Raw genomic sequence first — 20,428 nt, 5'->3', positions numbered from 1 at the left:
CATGGGTCCTCACGGTTCCGACAGACCCGGGCGGCCGTAGGTTCAGGCGAATTTGAAGTGCGCGGCTCCCCCTGGCCAGTAGACCGACGATCATCTCACTGTGTCTAGCAAAGCTCTCTGTTCACCCCCTCGTATGCGATGCGAAAATATGGGCTCTGTTCTGCCTCTGGCGTTGGGCCGCGTTACTATTCCTGCGGGGAAGCATAAGCGGCCCGACATTTCACTTCTCATGACAGAGGCTGATACCCAGGTAGTTTTTTGGTTGAAACAAACATGCAGTAATGTCACTCAAATGTGTTTAAACGTGTACCCGAAACGGAATATAATGAGGGTTATCCTATAACCCTAGTTATATGCGTTCATGACAAGTAGGCGATTGTCTATCTTGTGAAGTGGAGCCGTGGTGCGTATGTTTTTCTTGTTGTAAACATCATGGGGCTAACACTGCTTGTGTCAATTATGTCAGATTCCTCCTCTGAACCCCGACCCCACGAGATGCAAAGCTCGCTGGCAGAGTCAGGGTTCGTGGCAGAGTCAACTCGCTGGCAGAGTCAGGGTTCGAAACCCTGACCCCACAAGATTATGACCCCACGAGGTTATGACATTTGTCAATTATGTCAAAGTCCTCCTCTGAACCCCGACCCCACGAGATACAAAGCTCGCTGGCAGAGTCAGGGTTCGTGGCAGAGTCAGCTCGCTGGCGGAGTCAGGATTCGAAACCCAGACCCCACGAGATTATGACCTGACGGGATTATGACATTATTAGCACGGGGAGCCTCCTCAGAGAGTTTCAGAGCCTTCTCCTCAGGGAGTTCAGAGTCTCCTCAGAGTTTCAGAGCCTCCTCCTTAGGGAGTTCAGAGCCTCCCCCTCAGTGAGAGAGCCTCCTCAGAGAGTTTCAGAGCCTCCTCCTCAGAGAGTGTTTTGATGGGACGTGTCCCGCGGCAGGAGGTGATGGGCATGGGACAGAGCCTAAACCGTCTGTGGGTCCCCTTCCCTCCATCCCCTGCCATAACGACATCACAGGGTTCGAGTTTTTTATTGGCCCGAGGGGTATGCCCGTGAATTGGGGCCTGCGTAGTTCAGATCCCAACTCACGTTGTCAAATGAGGTCTCTGCGGGATAAACTGGCGTCTTCCCCCTCTCGAGAGAGCGGAGGTAATGACTGGTGGTTTCTTCCCAGGCTCTGTGTATAAATCCTGTGTCAAGGGTCCTTGCAAGGACCGGTCTCCCTCCTTTTACCCGAGTGGGGGGGAGAGACGATGGGTTGGGGTTGTTTCTTATCGAAATTCACCCAACACCGTTCTCGGGTTTTACGAGTCTAGTGCTGTTATCGGGGCTGCGGCTACGAGCCCCGGCCAAGCAGAGACCGCTCTTTCCTTTTTTTGAACCGGGACAGTTACAGCCCATTGAATGGGCATAATGTAAGGGTCTGTTCGCTGTCCTTCGATATCAGCGCCTGGTTCTGGGCGCTTTAAATTTTTTATTTGAACTGGCCATCTTAGGGACCGGTGCGCCCTGGTCTGTCCGAGCAGCATAACAGCGTTTATGCGGTCAGCCAGGAGGGAGTTTATCTCTGCCGAGTGCCAGGCAAGCTCTGCTCGTGAAAAGGAATCTGCCAGCTCGAAGCCTCGCTGCATTTCCGGGTGGAAATGACAGGGCAGATCAAGCGTCACAGGGGGGCTTCACGCCCAACGGGTGGGCCACTGTGAGCTGTTTTTTACAGTCCGTCTCGGTGGCGCCTCCTGTGGTTTTTGATCAAAACGTGTCGCGCCGGACCAGATCAGTCCAGCCCGGTGTTCCGCCAGGTAACAGTCGAGCTCTGCTCGTACAATGTATCTGTCAGCCCGAGGGCCCTGTGCGTTTCCGGGAGGAAATACCAGGGCGGACTGGACGTCACGGGCCATCGAGGTACTGTTTTTATCAGTCAGCCCCTCTAGGCGCTCCTGTGTAGTACACAGTCCTCCAGGCATGGGTCGAGCCATGCTCTTACTAAGGAACCTGTCGGCCTGGGTTAAAGGAGCAACCCTCTTTTGGAGTGGTTGTCTCCCCGGTATGCCAGCTGACCCCACGAGATTATGAGGGAGTCTCCTCAGAGAGCTTCAGAGCCTCCTCCTCAGGGAGTTTCAGAGCCTCCTCAGAGTTTTCAGAGCCTCCCCCTCAGTGAGAAAGCCTCCTCAGAGAGTTTCAGAGCCTCCTCCTCAGAGGGTTTTCAGAGCCTCCTCAGAGAGTTACAGAGCCTTCTCCTCAGAGGGTCTTCGCAGCGTACCAGGCGGAGAAGAGCCTTCACCTGTTGTGACCTGTCCGTGCGCTGGCGGTGTACCTTAGACGCACATGGGACCTCAGGGCTATACCAGTCAACTACTTATCTGTTACGGTGGCCCCAACACGGGTGAGGCGCTGTCCAAGCAACGCCTGTCACATTGGTTGTGTGAGGGCATTGCCCTCTGCTACACTTTGGTTCTCCTGCACCCCGCCACCAGGTGGGCTAGCAGGAGTGTGTGAGTGTGGACCACAGGGTGTGTTTCACACTTGGTCCCACTCACATTGTGCGTCCTAGGGTGGCTGTTCCCTATTACGCATATTGGTCGGAGTTTGCTATCCCCCTGCTCCTCGTTAGGACGAGCGGGGACGAGACCCCCCTCCCCTTTTCGATGGGCGTAAGGGCCCTCAGGGGGTGCATTTGTCAGTGGCTGCGTGTTTCGCTCCCCCTTTTTGTTCCCAATAAGGCTGGAGCGGAAGCGCTCAAACAGATGAAACATAACAAAGGTTATCCTATAACCCTAGTTATGTGAATACTGGCTGAGCGCTTCCGCTCTTCACACCCTGAGGACCCTTGGCTGTTTTCACACATGAAATTCAGACTCGAAAGAGCGTGGAGGTGACCACATCCTGTGTTTTAAGGAAACACAGGGCAGGCGTGGCCACAGGCGAATGCAGGTGCATGGAGGTTTTTCAACACGCGTGCAATAGGCGCACGAATTACGAATATATCCCAATAAGGCTGGAGCGGAAGCGCTCAGCCAGGGAACAAACTTAACTTTTTGACTTACCAGCCATTTGGCTGGTAGATTTTAAAAACTACCAGCCAAGCAGATTTTTTACCAGCCAAAAATAAAAAATAGCTTTTTAGTATATCGCCATGTGTTATTATTACTATATAATACTCTCATATGCTATTTTCAATTAATATCATAAACAACATAAGGAATATTAGCATAATTTTGAGTGGACTGAAGGAATGAGTCAGCGTTAATAGTTTTAAATGCAAATAATTTATTGAAACATAGAAGTGGGGTCGGGGACACACACACTGTTTCAACTCACCACCCCGCATCATATTGTAGTCTAGTCTGTCTTCAAACTTCCACTCCTCTCGAAACCTTTTTATATTTGAATATCAACATTATCTGTGCATCCTCAGTAATCCTCAGTTTACTACAATATACTCCTCTCCTGAGTCCTGACTAGTGACTTCATCGTCTTTCCAAACGCACGCACACACACACACAGAGAAAGGGAGAGTGCCCCCCCCCCCATTTCCATTTCCCCAGTCCACACTGTCTGCTGTTCTCTATGGCTCTGCCGCTGATCAGGATTAGCTTGTTAGCTTACGCTAACATAACGTTCATTTCGGGCGATGTGGGCATAAAGGAATGGCGACGATGCAATGCATGTTGGATGCATTTGACCCGTTGTGAGAAGAAGAAAAAACCACAGACTTATTTCGGCTCGCAAAATAGGCGCACTGCTGGGTAGCTCTGCTCTCAGGGAACAAACTTAACTTTTTGACTTACCAGCCAGGCAGATTTTTTACCAGCCATTGGCGGTTGGCTGGTACTTATTTTGTTCCCTGCGCTCAGCCAGTATTCACATAACTAGGGTTATAGGATAACCTTAGTTATTGACCCCCGGGAACGGATCACAACCATTCTATTGCTTTTTCCCCCTGGATTCACTGTATATTCAATAAATACTTGTATTGATTGATATTGCTCTTGTGTGGACATTCACATTTGTTTGTATTTGAAGAACCGTGGCAAACCTGTATCCTATCAGGTTCATCACAATATATACAAAATATACAATAATAAACTAAAGTACAACCTAAAGTACAAAATTAAGTACAAAATGCAAACAATGAGGTACAAAATGCTAACCTTTTTTTAATGCAAAATGCAAAAATTAGGTATGGATGCAGAGCAAATCTTTTTGTAATAAATAGATAAAATATGGTGTAGTGTTAAAAGTGAATGTTAAAGGTGAGTGTTTGTTTAAAGTGACTGTGTGTGCATGTGTGCATGTGGATGTGTGTGCAATGCATTTAGTGTTGCATATTAGAGTCAATGAGTATCCTGATGGTTGACATTTCAACCTGGTATAGTAACCATGGGGCCAAGAATAAGAACAAACTGACAAGGATTGTTAGCATGGCCACCTTGCACAGAATGTTTGTGTCGTTTTCTGTCTTCCAACATGGCTGCCTGTAACATAGCAACCATTATTCTGTACATGGCAATGGAAGAGACAATGGTTGCTATGTGATGATATATGAGAAATATATAAAAATAACAAAAACATAATGTCTTTTTAATAACATTTGGTGTTATTATTACTGGATCTTAAATCGTAAACAAGTAGAACAGTAATGTCATGCTTTCCCAGTGTTTTACCCACTCTACCACTGCACAGAAATTGGGAATTTTATTTTGAAATTGATTACCAATGGTTACAGGCAGCCATACTGGAAGAAGGAGAACTACTCAAACATTCCGTGCAACAAGCCCTCTATAAGTCAGCGACTTTGGGTCTTTGAAAATAAATGAATTATTTATTATTATTATAGGGAGGTGTAGTCTGACGTCACTGGTTGTTTCACTCGTATAGGGATTTATCATTGGGAAAATTGATTATCGGCTATTGTAACAATTCTGCCGCATGAACATTGGCAAGCTTTCCATTTTTGCAAAGGTAGTTATAAAAGGTTTTTAATTTGTCGTAAAAAAAGAACTACATTTACCAGTAGGCAGCCTGTTGTAAAGGAGGCAGCTGTCGCCTACCTCACGTCACGACAAGCTGATACATAGCTAGCTAGCTAACGTTAACGTTACCCCGCTAAACGTACTAGACGTTAGCATTATGTCTACTGTCGTGAACCATTTTAAATCGGGGCATGTAGAGGAGTTTCGGGAACGAGTAAAATGTGCAGGTCCTCTTCTCAGACCTGTGGGGCAAGCACTGCACACGCATCATGCCGGCTAGCAAGCTAGCGACACGTCACGTACTTCATCATCATCATTCTTCATCAACGTTACAAGCTCAAAAACCTTATAATTACTACTACTGTCGTGTCCATAAGTTCCCTGGCAGAATACTTTGTTTGTGAGGACAAACGTATACAAAGAGGAGAGAACCATTTTAAATCGGGGCATGTTAGAGTTTCGGGAATGCCGGCTAGCAAGCTAGCTAGCTACTAACGTCATGTAAAAAACAATAACGTTATAAACTATACACAATATGTACAACGAAACAATGATTTGCATTAGTATTACAGTGATTTAATATGCAGCGAAATAACGTTATACGATTTAAATTATAAATACAAATATGGTAACGTGGTTGTGGCTTTTACAAATAGTGGTTAGCTTTAGAGATAAATGGTTATGATAACCGGAGCACTAGTGCAGGGGTTCCCAAAGTTTTCAGGCCGCGACCCCCGAAATAACGGTGTCAGAGAGCTGCAACCCCCACTATTATAGAAAAAATAAAAATAAAAAATATATATACTTTTTTTTTTTTAATATATAAATGGAAATGTATGGTTGAAACATGCAAACGTTCAAACGCACACACACTAATAAGCATTGGAGGCTTTTAACCAGGGCAGGACTGGGGAAATCATTCAGGCCAGGAAATATAGTGCAAAATATAGCCCCAGCCCCCAGTCAGGCCACTTTTTAAGCAGGGGGTCTGGGGGTCCCCCACCAGGAAAGTTTTTGTTACAAAGACTTCATTTCCTGCATTCTGGTGCAGGAATTTTTTCATTTGTACCCTTTAAATGCCAGTGTTTGTGATGGCATCACAAATTATTGTTAAAAAACAGGCTAGCATATGTATGATTAGCAACAACACTGATTTTGATGGATTTTCATTTTTTTTTGGTAATGTCAGATAGAAAAAAATACAATCTTTTATTCATCTTTATAATTCTAACCCTTTAAATGCCATTGTGTGTGATGGCATATATTTGCAATATATCAAATGCAAAGTAGATCTTTCTGGGGGGGGGGGGGGGGGGGTATTACAGGTTAGCATGTGTCAATGATCAGCAACAACACTGATTTTTATGGATTTTTTGTTTTTTGTAAGGGTCCCGCCTCCACCAATCACATGCGGCTCCCTTTGTGTGTGTGTGAGCAAGAGAGAGAGAGAGAGATAGTTCTCCAACTTGTGTGAGTTGCAGTGATCTCCTGGTTGTTCCCCACCTAGGTTATCTAACTATTGCGCTGCTGCAACTAGAAACACTGGCCTGGCCTGCTTCTAAGTTCAGTGGCCTGACTGCGTACAAAACAAATTGTTAATTCTTTTTTGGATTTTTTAATAATTTTTTTTTTAAATCATCTGGCGACCCCCCCGCGGCGGCTCAGGGGGGTTGCGACCCCCACTTTGGGAACCACTGCACTAGTGTTGGGTGAAACAGATACTAGCCACAGATTCAGGGTCAGTTATTTCCCCATTGTACGAATTGTTAAGCTTATGGAATGTAAGGGAAATCTGATCCTAGGTCTGTGACTACAGGCAGGAGGCTATGCTGTGGTGACATCAGTCAGCAGCGCCAAATAGCAGTGTAGTTTCCCAGCGAACGAAAACATAAACGTTGTTATTTTGCTACCTTTACGATTAATTGCGAATATTTTCATGTTGAGCTATATAGATTGTGGATAAATACGCACAGAAAGGTACACCATGCCAACGTTAATGCTTTATTTATCTAAAACGAGCCGATTTAGAAATGGTCAATGGGGAAATACATTAAGTGGAACAGAGGGTGGAACAGGAAAAAACGAAAATGACGTAACCACTACACCTCCCTATTGTCTGAGATATATGTACCCCGGAATGGGGACAAGGCTCAGCAAATTATACTGGTTGATCCGTGGCATCCCCTTTATAGTGAGTTTGACAGGCTTCCATCTGGAAGGCGTTCTAGAGTTCCCAGAGACTCAAAAAACATAATAAGAAGTCATCCATACCACACACCATTGCTCTGAGGAATTCTTAGCATACTAACTTATCTATCTATCTATCTATCTATCTATCTATCTATCTATCTATCTATCTATCTATCTATCTATCTTTTTTAGCCACTGTTTATACTGTAGTTCTGTATTATGTACATTGTGTGACACGATTCGTGTTCCATATGTTACTTATGTTTATAGTGTCCTATGTTACTTTATGTTTATATTAGATATTTTTGTATATACACCGTGGGAAGGGGGAAACGTAATTTAATTTCTCTGTATGTCTTGCACATTATGAGAAGCGACAATAAAGCTGACTTTGACTTGACCACCTCTCTCTCTCTCACCACTGGTAGGCGCTGCTGTGGATCCAACAAGTTACTACTAAAGATTTTATAGACTGCAGAGATGTCACCTTTAGTGACAGTGGGGTGTCGTTTTTATAAGTAGGCTAATGTTAGCTGACATAAAGTTGTACAGTTAATATCCCTAAATAAAAAATCCCAACACTATAAGAAATGCATAGAAAAATATTTTAGTGAATTTGGAGTGAACCAATGAATGTTTGTTTGGAAGACCTACACATATACTTGTTATTGTTTTAAAAACAGCATTGTTTATTATTAACAATAACAATTCATAAAAGCGGTAAATGGCATGTTTTCCATGTGTTTAGAGATACTTGCACAGCTGGAGCAGAGAGCCGTATTACTTTTAAATTAAACTGCTTCGACATGTTTGGTTGATTAGCTGCTCTTCAACATCTTTGATTTTTACCCATATTGCATTGCAACTCGCTTCCACTTCCTCTTTCCGCCATATTGCAGAACCGGTAAGATCTCTCTGAAACGGTCATCTTCAATCTTTTCTGTATCTAAAGCATCTAAATGTTAAAAGGTCCATTTGTGGGATTATTATTTAGCACAACTACCTATTAACGACACGGGGTGATTATTGTCTCGATCATGGAAACTATTAAAATAATATTTCGGTCCAAAAATTCACATCCCGGTCCCCTCTCCACTGGCCTCTGGAATGGGCGATAAACGCGCCTTGCCAACCGCTAACTAGTAGCTAGCCACGTAGCGATACAAATAAGTCAACCCGGGAAACGACCCTTTGTTTATGCAGTTAGCCGACAGCATTGTTGTAAATAGTGTCTGGATATTGGTTAGGCGAGTCGTCGGTCTCGCTAATCCAACAAACGACACAACGTTAGCTTAAATGCTCACCTGTCTGAGCCGGACCATGCTCTGGTGGAGTGATGGAGTTTACCATAACTGTTAAAACACTGCTCAATTCTTACTCTAAACCAGTAGGATAAACGGCGCCGACCTGGCTTATAATAGCTTGTCGCTACACTAGCTCAAATGTTTGATAGTGGGTGACCATCCTATATGACTACCATCATCTTCCATTCAATAAGTCGCTGGTTTCGTTCCGTGTGACTTGAATAGTGTCCTAATGTCGTGTCTGGTCTCGCTCTGTGCTCCACAGGCATCATGGTGCGCATGAACGTACTCGCGGATGCGCTCAAAAGCATCAACAACGCTGAGAAGCGTGGAAAACGCCAGGTCCTCATCAGGCCGTGCTCGAAGGTTATTGTGCGCTTCCTGACCGTCATGATGAAGCACGGTAAGTGCATATGGCCGTGTTTCTGTGAGGGTGAAGAGGGTTGTTTGACAGCGGGAGACCATGGAGCAGGCATCTGTACGCACTTGACCCCAGCTAGCTCATGGCTATGGTACACTTCCATGGTCCAATACGAGGATGTAATGCTTACTGTCTGAGAGGGAAGCGGCATGCGTAATTAATGCAGCTTACTCTCCTGAACAGCAGCAAAGCGGCGAGATTTAATTCATGGGGAACAGCAAGCTGGTGTGGAGCCTGAACCATCCAGCAGCCGCTCCTATACCGCCGATTAGAGCACTTCACTACTCATACACTCATATCAGCAAAGTGGAGAGTGGCAGCCACATCAGGCAACAACCAGTCGGGAGATAACCTGCTTGTAACTTTCATTTCATTTTGTAATAACTATACCAACGCTTGCTGCTAGTACTGAGTGTGCTTTTAAGTTTAAAAATGAATGGATGCATGTGGTTGGCTTTTCAAATGACCAGTTTATAGAAGCTAGTTTACTACCTGGATATTTATCGTCTGTTTGTAACCCTGCCCCCTGTGCACGCTGCCTCTGGGGACGGCTTGCAGCAGCAGACGATACCTGTGTGAATTGTGCATAGAATTCTCTACATATACAAACTGGGTCAAATGCATTTTATATCATGTTTTTTGTTGCATATACATTGGTCCTCGCATTTTAGTTTGTTCATATACCGCTTCTTTGATTCCCCAGGTTACATTGGAGAGTTTGAGATCATCGACGATCACAGGGCTGGGAAAATTGTCGTCAATCTCACAGGCAGGCTGAACAAAGTAAGTTGATGGCTGCGGCTGCGTCCATTCCTTGTATGTTCTACATGCAGCAAGTATGAATCATCTTGCATACTGTTTGGAGGGGAGGGGCGGGGGTTGTTTGTTTACTAACCAGGAACTGGAAATGACCTGCCACAAAGGTAATAATTATATTATAATAATTTCACATACTGAAAATGTCTGTAGCATGTCTAATTCGGAAGCAGCCATCTTCCGGAGCCATCTAGAAGTGCCTCAAGCAGGTATTTTACATTAGGACAGTTGCACAACATGGCTCAAGGAAATGCTTACTAATTTGTTTTCAGCTCTATTTGCAATCCAGACTATAATCCACTGTCTCTGTCCCTGTCTTTCAGTGTGGTGTGATTAGCCCACGTTTTGACCTCCAGCTGAAGGATCTGGAGAAGTGGCAGAATAACCTGCTACCCTCAAGACAGTTTGGGTAAGAACCATTACCCTTTATATACCCCTTTCCATCACACAACCCGGCGAATGAGGCACGTCTGCTAAACCAGGACCCTCCAGTCATGAGGATATTCACACCAGAATGAGGCACGTCTGCTCAGCCAGGATCATGAGGATATTCACACCAGAGCCTTGTGGTGCTTCTATTCTCGCCAGAACCAGGGCAGTTCTGGGCAAACGTTGAAAGGAAACGGCACTAGAATAAAAACAAAGCTTACTGCAGAGACTAGAGTTGACAGGCTCTTCAACTAACTCAACACCAGGCGGATTTACATTGTTTCCCTATTTGGAATTGTCACCTGTGCTATAAAAGATTATTGTATAGTACTGAACCTTCACACCAAGTGGAGCAGAGATGGGGCTGAGCAGGCCGTTCACACTGACTATCATCCCAGGCCCAACCAGGCCATTGCTCTGGTCTGAAAACGGTATTCGGTCTAGGTGCAGTGACCAGGGTCTGAACATGGTGGCATAATGGAAGAGATTGATCAAAATGTGTTTGGCATTTGTTGAAAAGGAGCTGGTTGATTTTTGAAGGAGGTCATCGCTCAAATAAAGAATTCTAATAAGACAGTTCGATCAATATTTGTGAACATGATCTACTTTCTCCTGAAGCCAGAAATCAGAAGTAAGAATCAAACTGGGCACACATAAAGTCTGCAGACTGAATGAATGGGAGACTGTTTTTGTGGATCCACAGAATGTTTTATTTTTTATATCCAAATGAGCTTGATTCTATAGTAGTGGTCTCTGTTCTGAAACAGAAAATGTACTTATGTAGTTCCCCTTTAGGAACCATGTGTTTTTCTAGTCTGATTATGTGCCAAGCAGGAGCACTTCTCTATGGTTGAGTTGGTTGGTTTGGCTGTTGGTGTCAGTCAGCCAAGCTTCTATGCTAATTTGAAAATGTAAAGTATCCCTTTTTTAGATGTCTGGGATGATGGAATGCTTAAGCACTTTGTGGCAATTCTCCCAAACATTGCTATCTATCCCTCCAGGTCGTTTTGATTTGCTTAGATTTGGAGATATCGGCTGTAGAGATGTCTACGTCTCCCTCAGCACAATACTATAATGGACCTTCTTTTGTGGCACTCAAAGCGCCCAAAAATTACATGGACAGTCTCAGCAATGTCTCTTACAGAAATCACAATACGGTTACTCTGAATAATATACAGACCTCATTGTGAACAGTTTCAGTTTCATTGAGAATTATTATGGTGGCTGACTGTACTTGGATAGGAAATGGTTCCTATTGAAACTGTTCACATTGAGGTCTGTGGATTATTCTGATTAACTGGGTCATGATTTCTGAAAAGAGATTGCTGTTTTTTTGTGATTTTTCTTTGAGCGCCACAAAAAAGACAAATTGAGCTTGTATTGGGCTGAGGGCAGACATCTCTACTGCAGGTATAGTCAAACCTCTGCAAATTAATCTGGATGGTATGGCGCTCTGGGTAAGGGTGTGTTTTGGGTGAACACTTTTAAAGAAAATTGTCAACTCCAATGGAATTGCGATTGAGAAAGGGCTGCCAGCTTGCATAACTGTCCTCACGCCCGCCTCTAATTGAGACTAGATTGTTTTCAAAGTGATGCATCATGTATGCTGCTGTGGCAGGACTTGTAGTTAAAACAACTAACTGCCTGCTACCTACAAATGCTAACTGTTGATATAAGCAAAGATGTAGGTTTGATTTGGAAAGTGGTAGTGATGCAAGTAATGCATACTAACTGTATACAACTTTGTTTTTATTCATTCTGTTCTTGTAATGGTCACTGTAAAGGGAAAATGTGTTGAAAAGAAGGCTTCAATCACAAGCATGTCTAAATTATTATGCGTTATTAATGTATTGTCTTGTGTCTCCATCCACCTGCATTTAATTTGCTTAGCAAAGTCTTTGTTTTGTGAACTAGCAAGACCTAAATGTCCTACTTCTGTCATGCTTTAGGTTAGCCAGCTACTAGGGGTGTAATGGTGGTACACAAACCACGGTTCGGTACATACCTCAGTTTTGAAGTCACGGTTCGGTACGTACCTCGGTTTTGAAGTCTCAGTTCGGTACGGGTTTTCGGTACTGTGGGGGAATGTTTGGCTTTCCATGTTCCACTCGGGTGATGTAGTGTGCAGTAACTAATTGTACGTGTAGGGCTGTGAACGTATATTCTATATTGAAATGAATCGACTTGTTTTAAAAAAAAATATATTTGTGGGGAAAAAATAGCACCCGGTGTGCGGTCGTTAGTGGTTAACATACCGTTGTATTTGTTCGGTATGTACTGAACCTAAGGTCCAGTACTGAAATGGTTCGTTACCAGGGGAGGAAATTAGGCCACTTTACTCGCCAAATGCGAGTATTTTTTACGTTTGGAGAGTAATTCATGAAGAGCACTCGCCAGTCTGGCGAGTACTAGTAATTACAAAACAAAACAAAAAAATCATTCTGCAATCTGCTGATTCGCTCACTGGCACAAGCCGAACTCTGACTCCCCCCTTGATTCCTCCCATTTGCGCCTCAATCCAACCATAACCAATGAACATCATCGTTGTACAGATGCGCTCTAAGCTCCTCCAATGAACACTCATTTTCTAGAAGATGCCGCCCATCTAGGGGAAGTGGACAGATCACTGCGCGCGGACCTACAGACTCCTGCCACCGGCTTGACAACGTAGACAAACTTAGACAAAAACACATCAGTGGATGAAAATAATTGCATGTAGAGTCGTCGCTTTCGGATATCAGTGCGGTCTGACATGGGGGCGAACAATAGCATGCGACGCGTCTCCTTCGAGTCGGATGAGAATGACAAGTCAACCAGCATTAGCCGGCTAGCTACCTAGCATGTAACAAGCTACCATAACGCGCGTTCAACATAGTGGACTATACTGAGCGGCTTTGCTTAAATGCAGCCGAGTGACATTTTATTATTACCGGGTTTCCCCCCATATCACCACTCGCCCATATGCCCTTCACAACGGTGATGTTGTCATACTTGGCATTCAGAATACACCTGCTGAACCCCTAGCGTTGTCGATTCGGTTCCAATGTATTGTCATCTTACAGCACAAGTACAGTACAACCAGAATACATTTGGCATACAACCAGAGTGCAAATGTAACAAGTCAAGTTGTTTTATTTAGCTATTACATTACAGTGAAATGCTTGGTTCTTTCACTGCCCAACTCAGTCCAACCTAGACCAGTCCAACCTACTCCAGTCCAGCCCAGCATCTTTCACTGCCTAGTTCAGCCCAACCCAGTCCAGAATAGTTCCCTCTTTCATGTTAATATGTGATATCCTAATATTTTGAAGAGTAGAGACAGTGTGATTAATACATGTTGTATGCTAATATTGTGAAGAGTAGAGACTGTTATTAATGTTTTTAATGCTAATAAATATTTTAAAGAGTAGAGATAGAGACACGGTGTGATTTTTACTATGATTGAAAATCAATTTAGACAAAGACATACAAAGAAGTAATTATCACAATTAGCGATTTTTTTTGGCTGGTAAAAAATCAGTTTGTCTGGTAAAAAAAATCAGATACTCGCCAGTTGGCTGGTAAGCCAAAAAGTTAGTTTCCTCCCCTGTTCGTTACGGATAAGTACCTTTACAGTACACCCCTACCAGCTACACTAGGCCCTTTCTTGCATATCACTGAATGATTTGATATCCTACCGGTTCCATAATGTTCTGACTGATATTAATTCCATAAGCGTTTAAAAAACTAAATATTGTTTCCATCGGCTCCACAAAGGGTTGCCTCATATTCCCATTGGATCATTCTATTGGCGTTTGTTCGCATGCAGCCATGCACATGGCCCGACTGCCTGAACAGGGCAGGAAATGGAGGAGTCAGAACAGACCAGCGCATGTCAGCTCAGTGGGTCAGAACATTATGGAACCGGTAGGATATCAAATCATTCAGTGATATGCAAGAAAGGGCCTAGTGTAGCTGGTAGGGGTGTACTGTAAAGGTACACTTATCCATAACGAACCATTTCAGTACTGGACCTTAGTTTTTTAAACGCTTATGGAATTAATATCAAATGGTGGTGAAAAATATCGATACTTTTTTCTTTTGTATAACGAAGTTGCATTGTTCATTTCAATACCTCTAATAGTACAGTAGTCCACGCACACGTGTGTATTCAGTTAAGTTGGAATAGGACTGTAATACAAACAGTTCAGTTTGTCAGGTACATGCAACACAGATTAGTGTGTTGACATCTGTCTGCTTGAGAAAATCCCATTTGCTGCTATACAAATTATTGAAGTGAGATGAACAGACTGAACTTTATTTTATTAGATAAAACATGTTGACAGTTTTACTTTGCAGTTGAAAAAAAGTTAATAAAGTTAATATATCGCAATATTAATATCGCAATACTCTCATATCGCAATATATTTTCAATCACAATACTATCGTATCGTGACTAGGCTTGGGCGGTGTAATTTTTTTCATACCTTTCTGACGTCACACCCCGGTATACGGTATGACTCATCAGTGTGAATGTTTAGAACGTTAATGCTTTCGTTCTGTAGATGTCCAACGTTTCGATTGATAAAGATTTTACGGGAGTAAATACTTGACTTATTGAATAAAGTTTGCTATATTCACTAACTAGTTTGGCAATATTATTCTGTGCATGTTAACCTTATTTCCATTTGATTCATTATTACTCATGAATGTTTAGAACGTAAATGCTTTAGTTTTTAAAACGTTCAGTTAATGATTTTTACTATCCGGTTATGGAGGAGAATACCAAGTCTGGCCAAGAGAACAAACTTTAGCTTTAATTGTTATATGGGGGGGATTTAGTTGTGCGCGTTGTCACCGTGTTCCCTGCAGTGCTGAAAATACGCTCAGACGCTGCACTTGGCACATGCAGAGGTATTTGCGGGCTACCCACCCTGGACGCTATGCCTTCTACAACGCTGTTCGGTTTCCGCGTTGCCGTTTTGCGCTCCGATTGGCCGAGCATGAGCTGCGGCGCGGCCCTCAGCCGTGCTGCGATAAGGCTTTCGCCAGCGGGGAGAGTATGGGCTTATGCCGCAAAGCAGTAACACATAGTTGCAATGCATCGGTCAGTCGTACTTAACTATGTGTTCACTGTTGTGTTACTGCTTCGCGGCATAAGCCCCATAATACTCTCCCCGCTGTCGAAAGCCGGAGCACGGAGGGTCGCTGATGAGCGCAGCGAAGCCGCTCACGGCGCCCTTCTCCCCTAACTTTAGGTTAGTTGTAACGTTAGTTTAGGTTCGTGTTAACGTTAGATAATGTACAAAATAAACGTATTCCGCTGCTATAGACGTCGCTCATTTATTTTGAAACCCCCCAGAAAGGAAGTCATATTTGCTTTAGTGACCGTCCGGTTCTGTGTTAGCTCCGGTTAGCTCCGAGCGTGCAGTAGTTAGTAGTATATTATCAATACCAGCCATTGGATTACTGTTCTCTAAATTGGGGAGGCTTTTAATCGTCAAGGTAAGATGATTTTAAGTCATGGTATCCATAAACTTCAATCGGTTCGGATCCTTTGAATGAATGAGAATGTAAACAAACACGGCTTCCACGTAGAAATCAATGACTGCGCTGAGAGGAGTCGTTCGGCAAAAAATAGTTCAGAGTATATCTGATTAGAAAACGTAATTGTCGAATTCAATTATTTTTTATTTCTCCATGTGGTAAATACACGGGTCACAACATGTTTACAGGAACGTTTTGGAGTTGTATTTGGTGACTGTAGGGAACGTCGGCCTATAAAACCCCCCCACTTCCAGTGATTAAGCTAAGCTACGCTAACGGAGCAACTGTTCCCTAGCTAAATGCACGCACAGACAAAAAAGGTATGCATCTTCTTTAACTCCAGGGAAGATGTTAAATAAGCTAATTTCCCAAAATGTTGGAGTTTTCCTAACATTCACTTTAAACACTTTTTAACACTACACCATATTTATCTAATTTATTACTGGAATTTCTATTTACTGTATGAAGCACAATCAAGAGGCTCATACAGAACCAAGCATTTCACTGTAATGTACATGTACCTTATGTGAAATAATACGAAACTTGAAAATTGAACTTAAGGCGAAGCTGTGACGCCGGCTTAGTTTAGTCAGTGGGAGGGGAGGTTACACTATGCGTGAACACAGAGTTGAAAGGGAGAGACTGAGTGGAGAAGCACTGAGTCGGCTGTTTGTGCATGCGTGTGTTCGTTCTAGCTTGTTATACAAGGGGATTGTCTGCCAGTAATCATGTTGCTTCTTATGAGATGATTAAGAAATTTTTTTGAAGAAAACCGTGATCAACGGGGGAAGCATTTAAGAGCTCAAGCTGTCTGTTAATAAAGTGTAGAATTAGTAGAATGACGATGGAGTGGACAAGCCCTGAAAGTGGCTGTGTTTGTGTGAATGGAGACTGACGGCTTCACTCTGGGCAGCGGGAACAGGTGCGTTCCAGTAGTTGTAGCTGCTATCGATATGATGAGAAACAGTCATTCCATCAGCAATTAACATGACTGGACTCTAGATATAGGCGCTGTCTACCTGCAGTGATCACATTAAGACAAAATCCCTGTTTGGTGGTAAAAAATGGAATTTGATAAATGAAACTGATACCTACCTACATTGGATTGGCTTTACTAAGTTGAAAGGACTTGGAAGTGTGCAGCTGTATTATCTAGGGAAATCTGAATTCTGTATCTGCAGATATTTCAATATTTAAATACTTGGCTCGGGGACAAAAGAAATCGGCACATCCCTAATGTAAATGGTTCACAGGGTTTATGGAAGGTTATCCCAACAGTTGTATCACATTTCCTTTTGAATAATAAAGAAAATCCTACAGGCTATTATAAAGTTGTGAACCTGTGTTTACTTTTAAATGACGTATGCAACAATTTGGTGAATGCAACAAACCAGGAACTTAACATTTTCAATTATCTAACTTAGGGCTGGGCGATAAAACGATAACTATAAATATCGCGATAAATTATTTCCTCGAAATAAACATGAAACGTGGTCGCAAAGTTTCGATATATCGATTTTCCAAGTTTGGCTCCGTTCAGCCTCGGCTCAGCACACTCACTAACAACCAACGTTACGTGATGACGTCCTTACGCACCACAGCTCAGGACTCAAGGCTGCTATGATACTTAGCTTGCACGGCGCTATTTAATATATTTACGTGCCGAGTATGTGTGTGGCGAGAATTCTGATGCCACGGTTATAGTAGTGTGTGATATACGGTGGACGTCGTTGCAATGTATTGTGGCGGAACAGAGTATTTTAGGGATATTTACTAGTACATTGTCATGGAATACATCGCTTGTAAACGAAGCTGGCTAGGTTAACTAGCTTGCACGGCGCTGTTTTTATATATTTACGTGCCGAGTATGTGTGTGGCGAGAATTCTGATGCCACGGTTAGAGTAGTGTGTGATATACGGTGGACGTCGTTGCAATGTATTGTGGCGGAACAGAGTATTTTAGCGATATTTACTAGTACATTGTCATGGGATACATCGCTTGTAAACGAAGCTGGCTAGGTTAACTAGCTTGCACGGCGCTGTTTTTATATATTTATGTGCCGAGTATGTGTGTGGCGAGAATTCTGATGCCACGGTTAGAGTAGTGTGTGATATACGGTGGACGTCGTTGCAATGTATTGTGGCGGAACAGAGTATTTTAGGGATATTTACTAGTACATTGTCATGGGATACACAGTACTGCTCGCTCTGGCTAACGTGCGCGGACTGATGACGACATCAACTCGAGACATTCACAGCAGAAAAATAAGTCTATTAATAGCCCGTCCATCGGCGCCGGGCATAAAAAGTTAATTAAACTTGACAGACATATCGACGATAATTATCGATATCGAGTTATATGAAAATAATTTTATAATTTTATCGCGATAACGTTTTTGGTCATATCGCCCAGCCCTAATCTAACTTTGTCGTTTTGATCAGCTTGTGATAAATTGTGCACCTTGGTGTTTTGCGGGGTTAGGGTTGGTTAATCATAACCTGTTCTCTTTACATGGAGAATATTGTACCCTTGTCTAGTAGGAATGGGAAAATATACGTCAACTCTCCTATATATATAATTAGTGATACAAAAACGTGTATCACAATATCATCTGAAATTTATTACGTCTCCGTAGTAATCACAAATGGGATGACTTGTACTTTTACAAACTGTCCATCGGCCATTACTGTTTGTACATCAGAGGACACGGTTACCTTGGCATTCTGTCTGATAATTTTACGTCAACTCCTTCAAAAATGGTGGCAGGTTACACAGACCTGAGATCTTGAATGCTCTCATCTGCACTGCAATCAGTGTTGCCGCACTTTGTCTTTCGCGTGAAGTATTGTGGTCGTATCGGTTCGTGAATCTCTTATGAGAGAACCCTTCCCTACTGTTAGGCCGTAAGGTGAAGGCTGTATCATTTCATCCCGTTCCCACCTCGGCGGACTACACAATTTTCACTCTGGGTGAAAGATATATTGGTGTAGATTTAGGAACAAAAAGTTCTCTATTGACAAACTAGGCCGTTTTGCACCGTTTTGCACAGTTTTGCACAATCATCATTTTTAAAGTCTGGACTAGATCTTTCCTTGCGAACGGATACTTGGTCACCACAGTTTTATTTTATGCAATTGGTGTGAGTTCGGTCATGTATCTGGCGCTCGACCAATAGCAGCTCTCTTTGTTGCCTAACAACGAGATTTGTGTAAACAGTAGGAATGGAAGCAACGGAAAGGCAGTACACATCGACAGGTACAGAAGTGAAAATTGTGTAGTCTGCCGAGGTGGGAACGAGAATAGTTTTCTAGCCACTTCTCGGCCTTCACCATACGGCCTTCACCATACGGCCTATGTCTAGTGGTTCTGCTCTCGCGCATCAGTTCTTATCCCATCCCCTTGACTCAAGTATTGCAATGAAATGTCCCACTTAAGAGATGTTGTGCACACTAAAGAATGATGTGGATGTAACTGAAGTGTATCATCTCTCTGCAGATACATCGTGCTGACTACTTCGGCTGGCATCATGGACCACGAAGAGGCCAGACGGAAACACACAGGAGGCAAAATCCTTGGATTCTTTTTCTAAAATGTAAAGAACTGCAAATAAAAAAAACGAAGAGGAATGGTTCCAGTCTGCTGTCAATTATTTCATAACCAGAAGTCTCTTAATTTGAGATGCTTAGATTTAAAATGTATTTTGGCCATTAGTCTGCTTTTGGCAATTTCTGAATACTTTATTGAATATTTTGGATATTGGCGTAGTGGGATTGTTCATACCATGACTATTTCCAAATTCCATGAATGGGAATTATCAGGCTAATGTCTGACAAAGATGGGCGATCTATCAATACTTCAACATTTCTTATGGTTCTAGTTACTTATTCCCTGTCAGAAACTGGAGGCAAATGTACTTTCCCCCCACTTGTGTTTGATATCTTTACCATGGAAAGTGAATTATTTGGGTACTCTCTGCTGACGGCCAAGGTTGATGGCACTTAGTATTCATATCAGCAGCAGTGGAAAGCATCTGTGCATCCCTACATGAATGCTTTCAGTAGTGGAGGTGAATGGATTTTGTGGAAATTGCCACTAGAGTGCTGAATTGTTAGGCCAGAAAAAAAGACTGCACAAAATGAAGCACTGCCGTGGCTTAATTGTTGGATTGCATAAGGTCTTTTAAATGTGTCTTTATGGATATTCTGCGTTGCTGTACATGCATACAAATCACTTGCATCTTAAAGGGGAACTATTTTACTATTTCTTTCACTATTTGGGCACTTTTACACAATTCCTGTGAGTCTATGGAACACCTCTGTAATATATATATTTTTTTTATTCATTGTTTTGTATTTCTAATCAAGTCCTCAAAAACAGCATTTTTCTACCTCAAGATTTCAAGCTGTTTTGAGCCTGGGCTCCTGAACCACTGTGTGTGGCCGTGTTCGCCTGAACATTAACATGCAGCAGTGACTATATGACATCACATATAGGCACATTTTCAAACGACTCAGTTCAGTGAGGGTGAATATTGTGAGAGGAGAATTGGAAGAATGCGCCAATATGAGAATTTTGAGACTGATCATATTAATATAAGTTCACATAGCTAGGAAACAATGCTAAACACTCAAAAAGGCCATTTATAAGATAGTTCCCCTTTAAACCCCTGCCTATAGGTTTGTGCTAAGAAAAACGCTTGGCATTACTGTAACAAAATGTATGTGGTTCTTTGGCTTTCAATTCTAGAACCTAGGCCTGTAT

General features: G+C 42.9%; 1 protein-coding gene across 1 annotated transcript; it reads left to right on the top strand.

Moving 5' to 3' along the window:
- The first annotated feature begins 8,025 nt into the window (after positions 1–8,025).
- Positions 8,026–19,293, top strand: rps15a (ribosomal protein S15a). The gene is made up of 5 exons (XM_084319551.1): positions 8,026–8,074; positions 8,740–8,877; positions 9,599–9,678; positions 10,035–10,120; positions 19,163–19,293. Exons 2-5 carry the CDS (start codon positions 8,745–8,747, stop codon positions 19,254–19,256), a joined length of 393 nt encoding a protein of 130 aa, XP_084175677.1. The 5' UTR covers positions 8,026–8,074; positions 8,740–8,744; the 3' UTR covers positions 19,257–19,293.
- The last annotated feature ends 1,135 nt before the right edge of the window (positions 19,294–20,428 follow it).

The sequence above is a fragment of the Notolepis coatsorum genome, assembly GCF_963971535.1.
Source record: "Notolepis coatsorum genome assembly, chromosome: 7".
Lineage (NCBI taxonomy): Eukaryota > Metazoa > Chordata > Actinopteri > Aulopiformes > Paralepididae > Notolepis > Notolepis coatsorum.
Note: the sequence above shows the minus strand (reverse complement) of the source record. Positions and strands in the feature narration are given on the sequence as shown.

Coding starts and splice junctions, on each gene's coding strand:
- rps15a (XM_084319551.1), top strand. CDS start 8,745: ATGGTGCGCATGAACGTACTCGCGGATGCGCTCAAAAGCATCAACAAC. Junction 8,878..9,598: donor GACCGTCATGATGAAGCACG/GTAAGTGCATAT, acceptor TTGATTCCCCAG/GTTACATTGGAGAGTTTGAG. Junction 9,679..10,034: donor TCACAGGCAGGCTGAACAAA/GTAAGTTGATGG, acceptor CCTGTCTTTCAG/TGTGGTGTGATTAGCCCACG.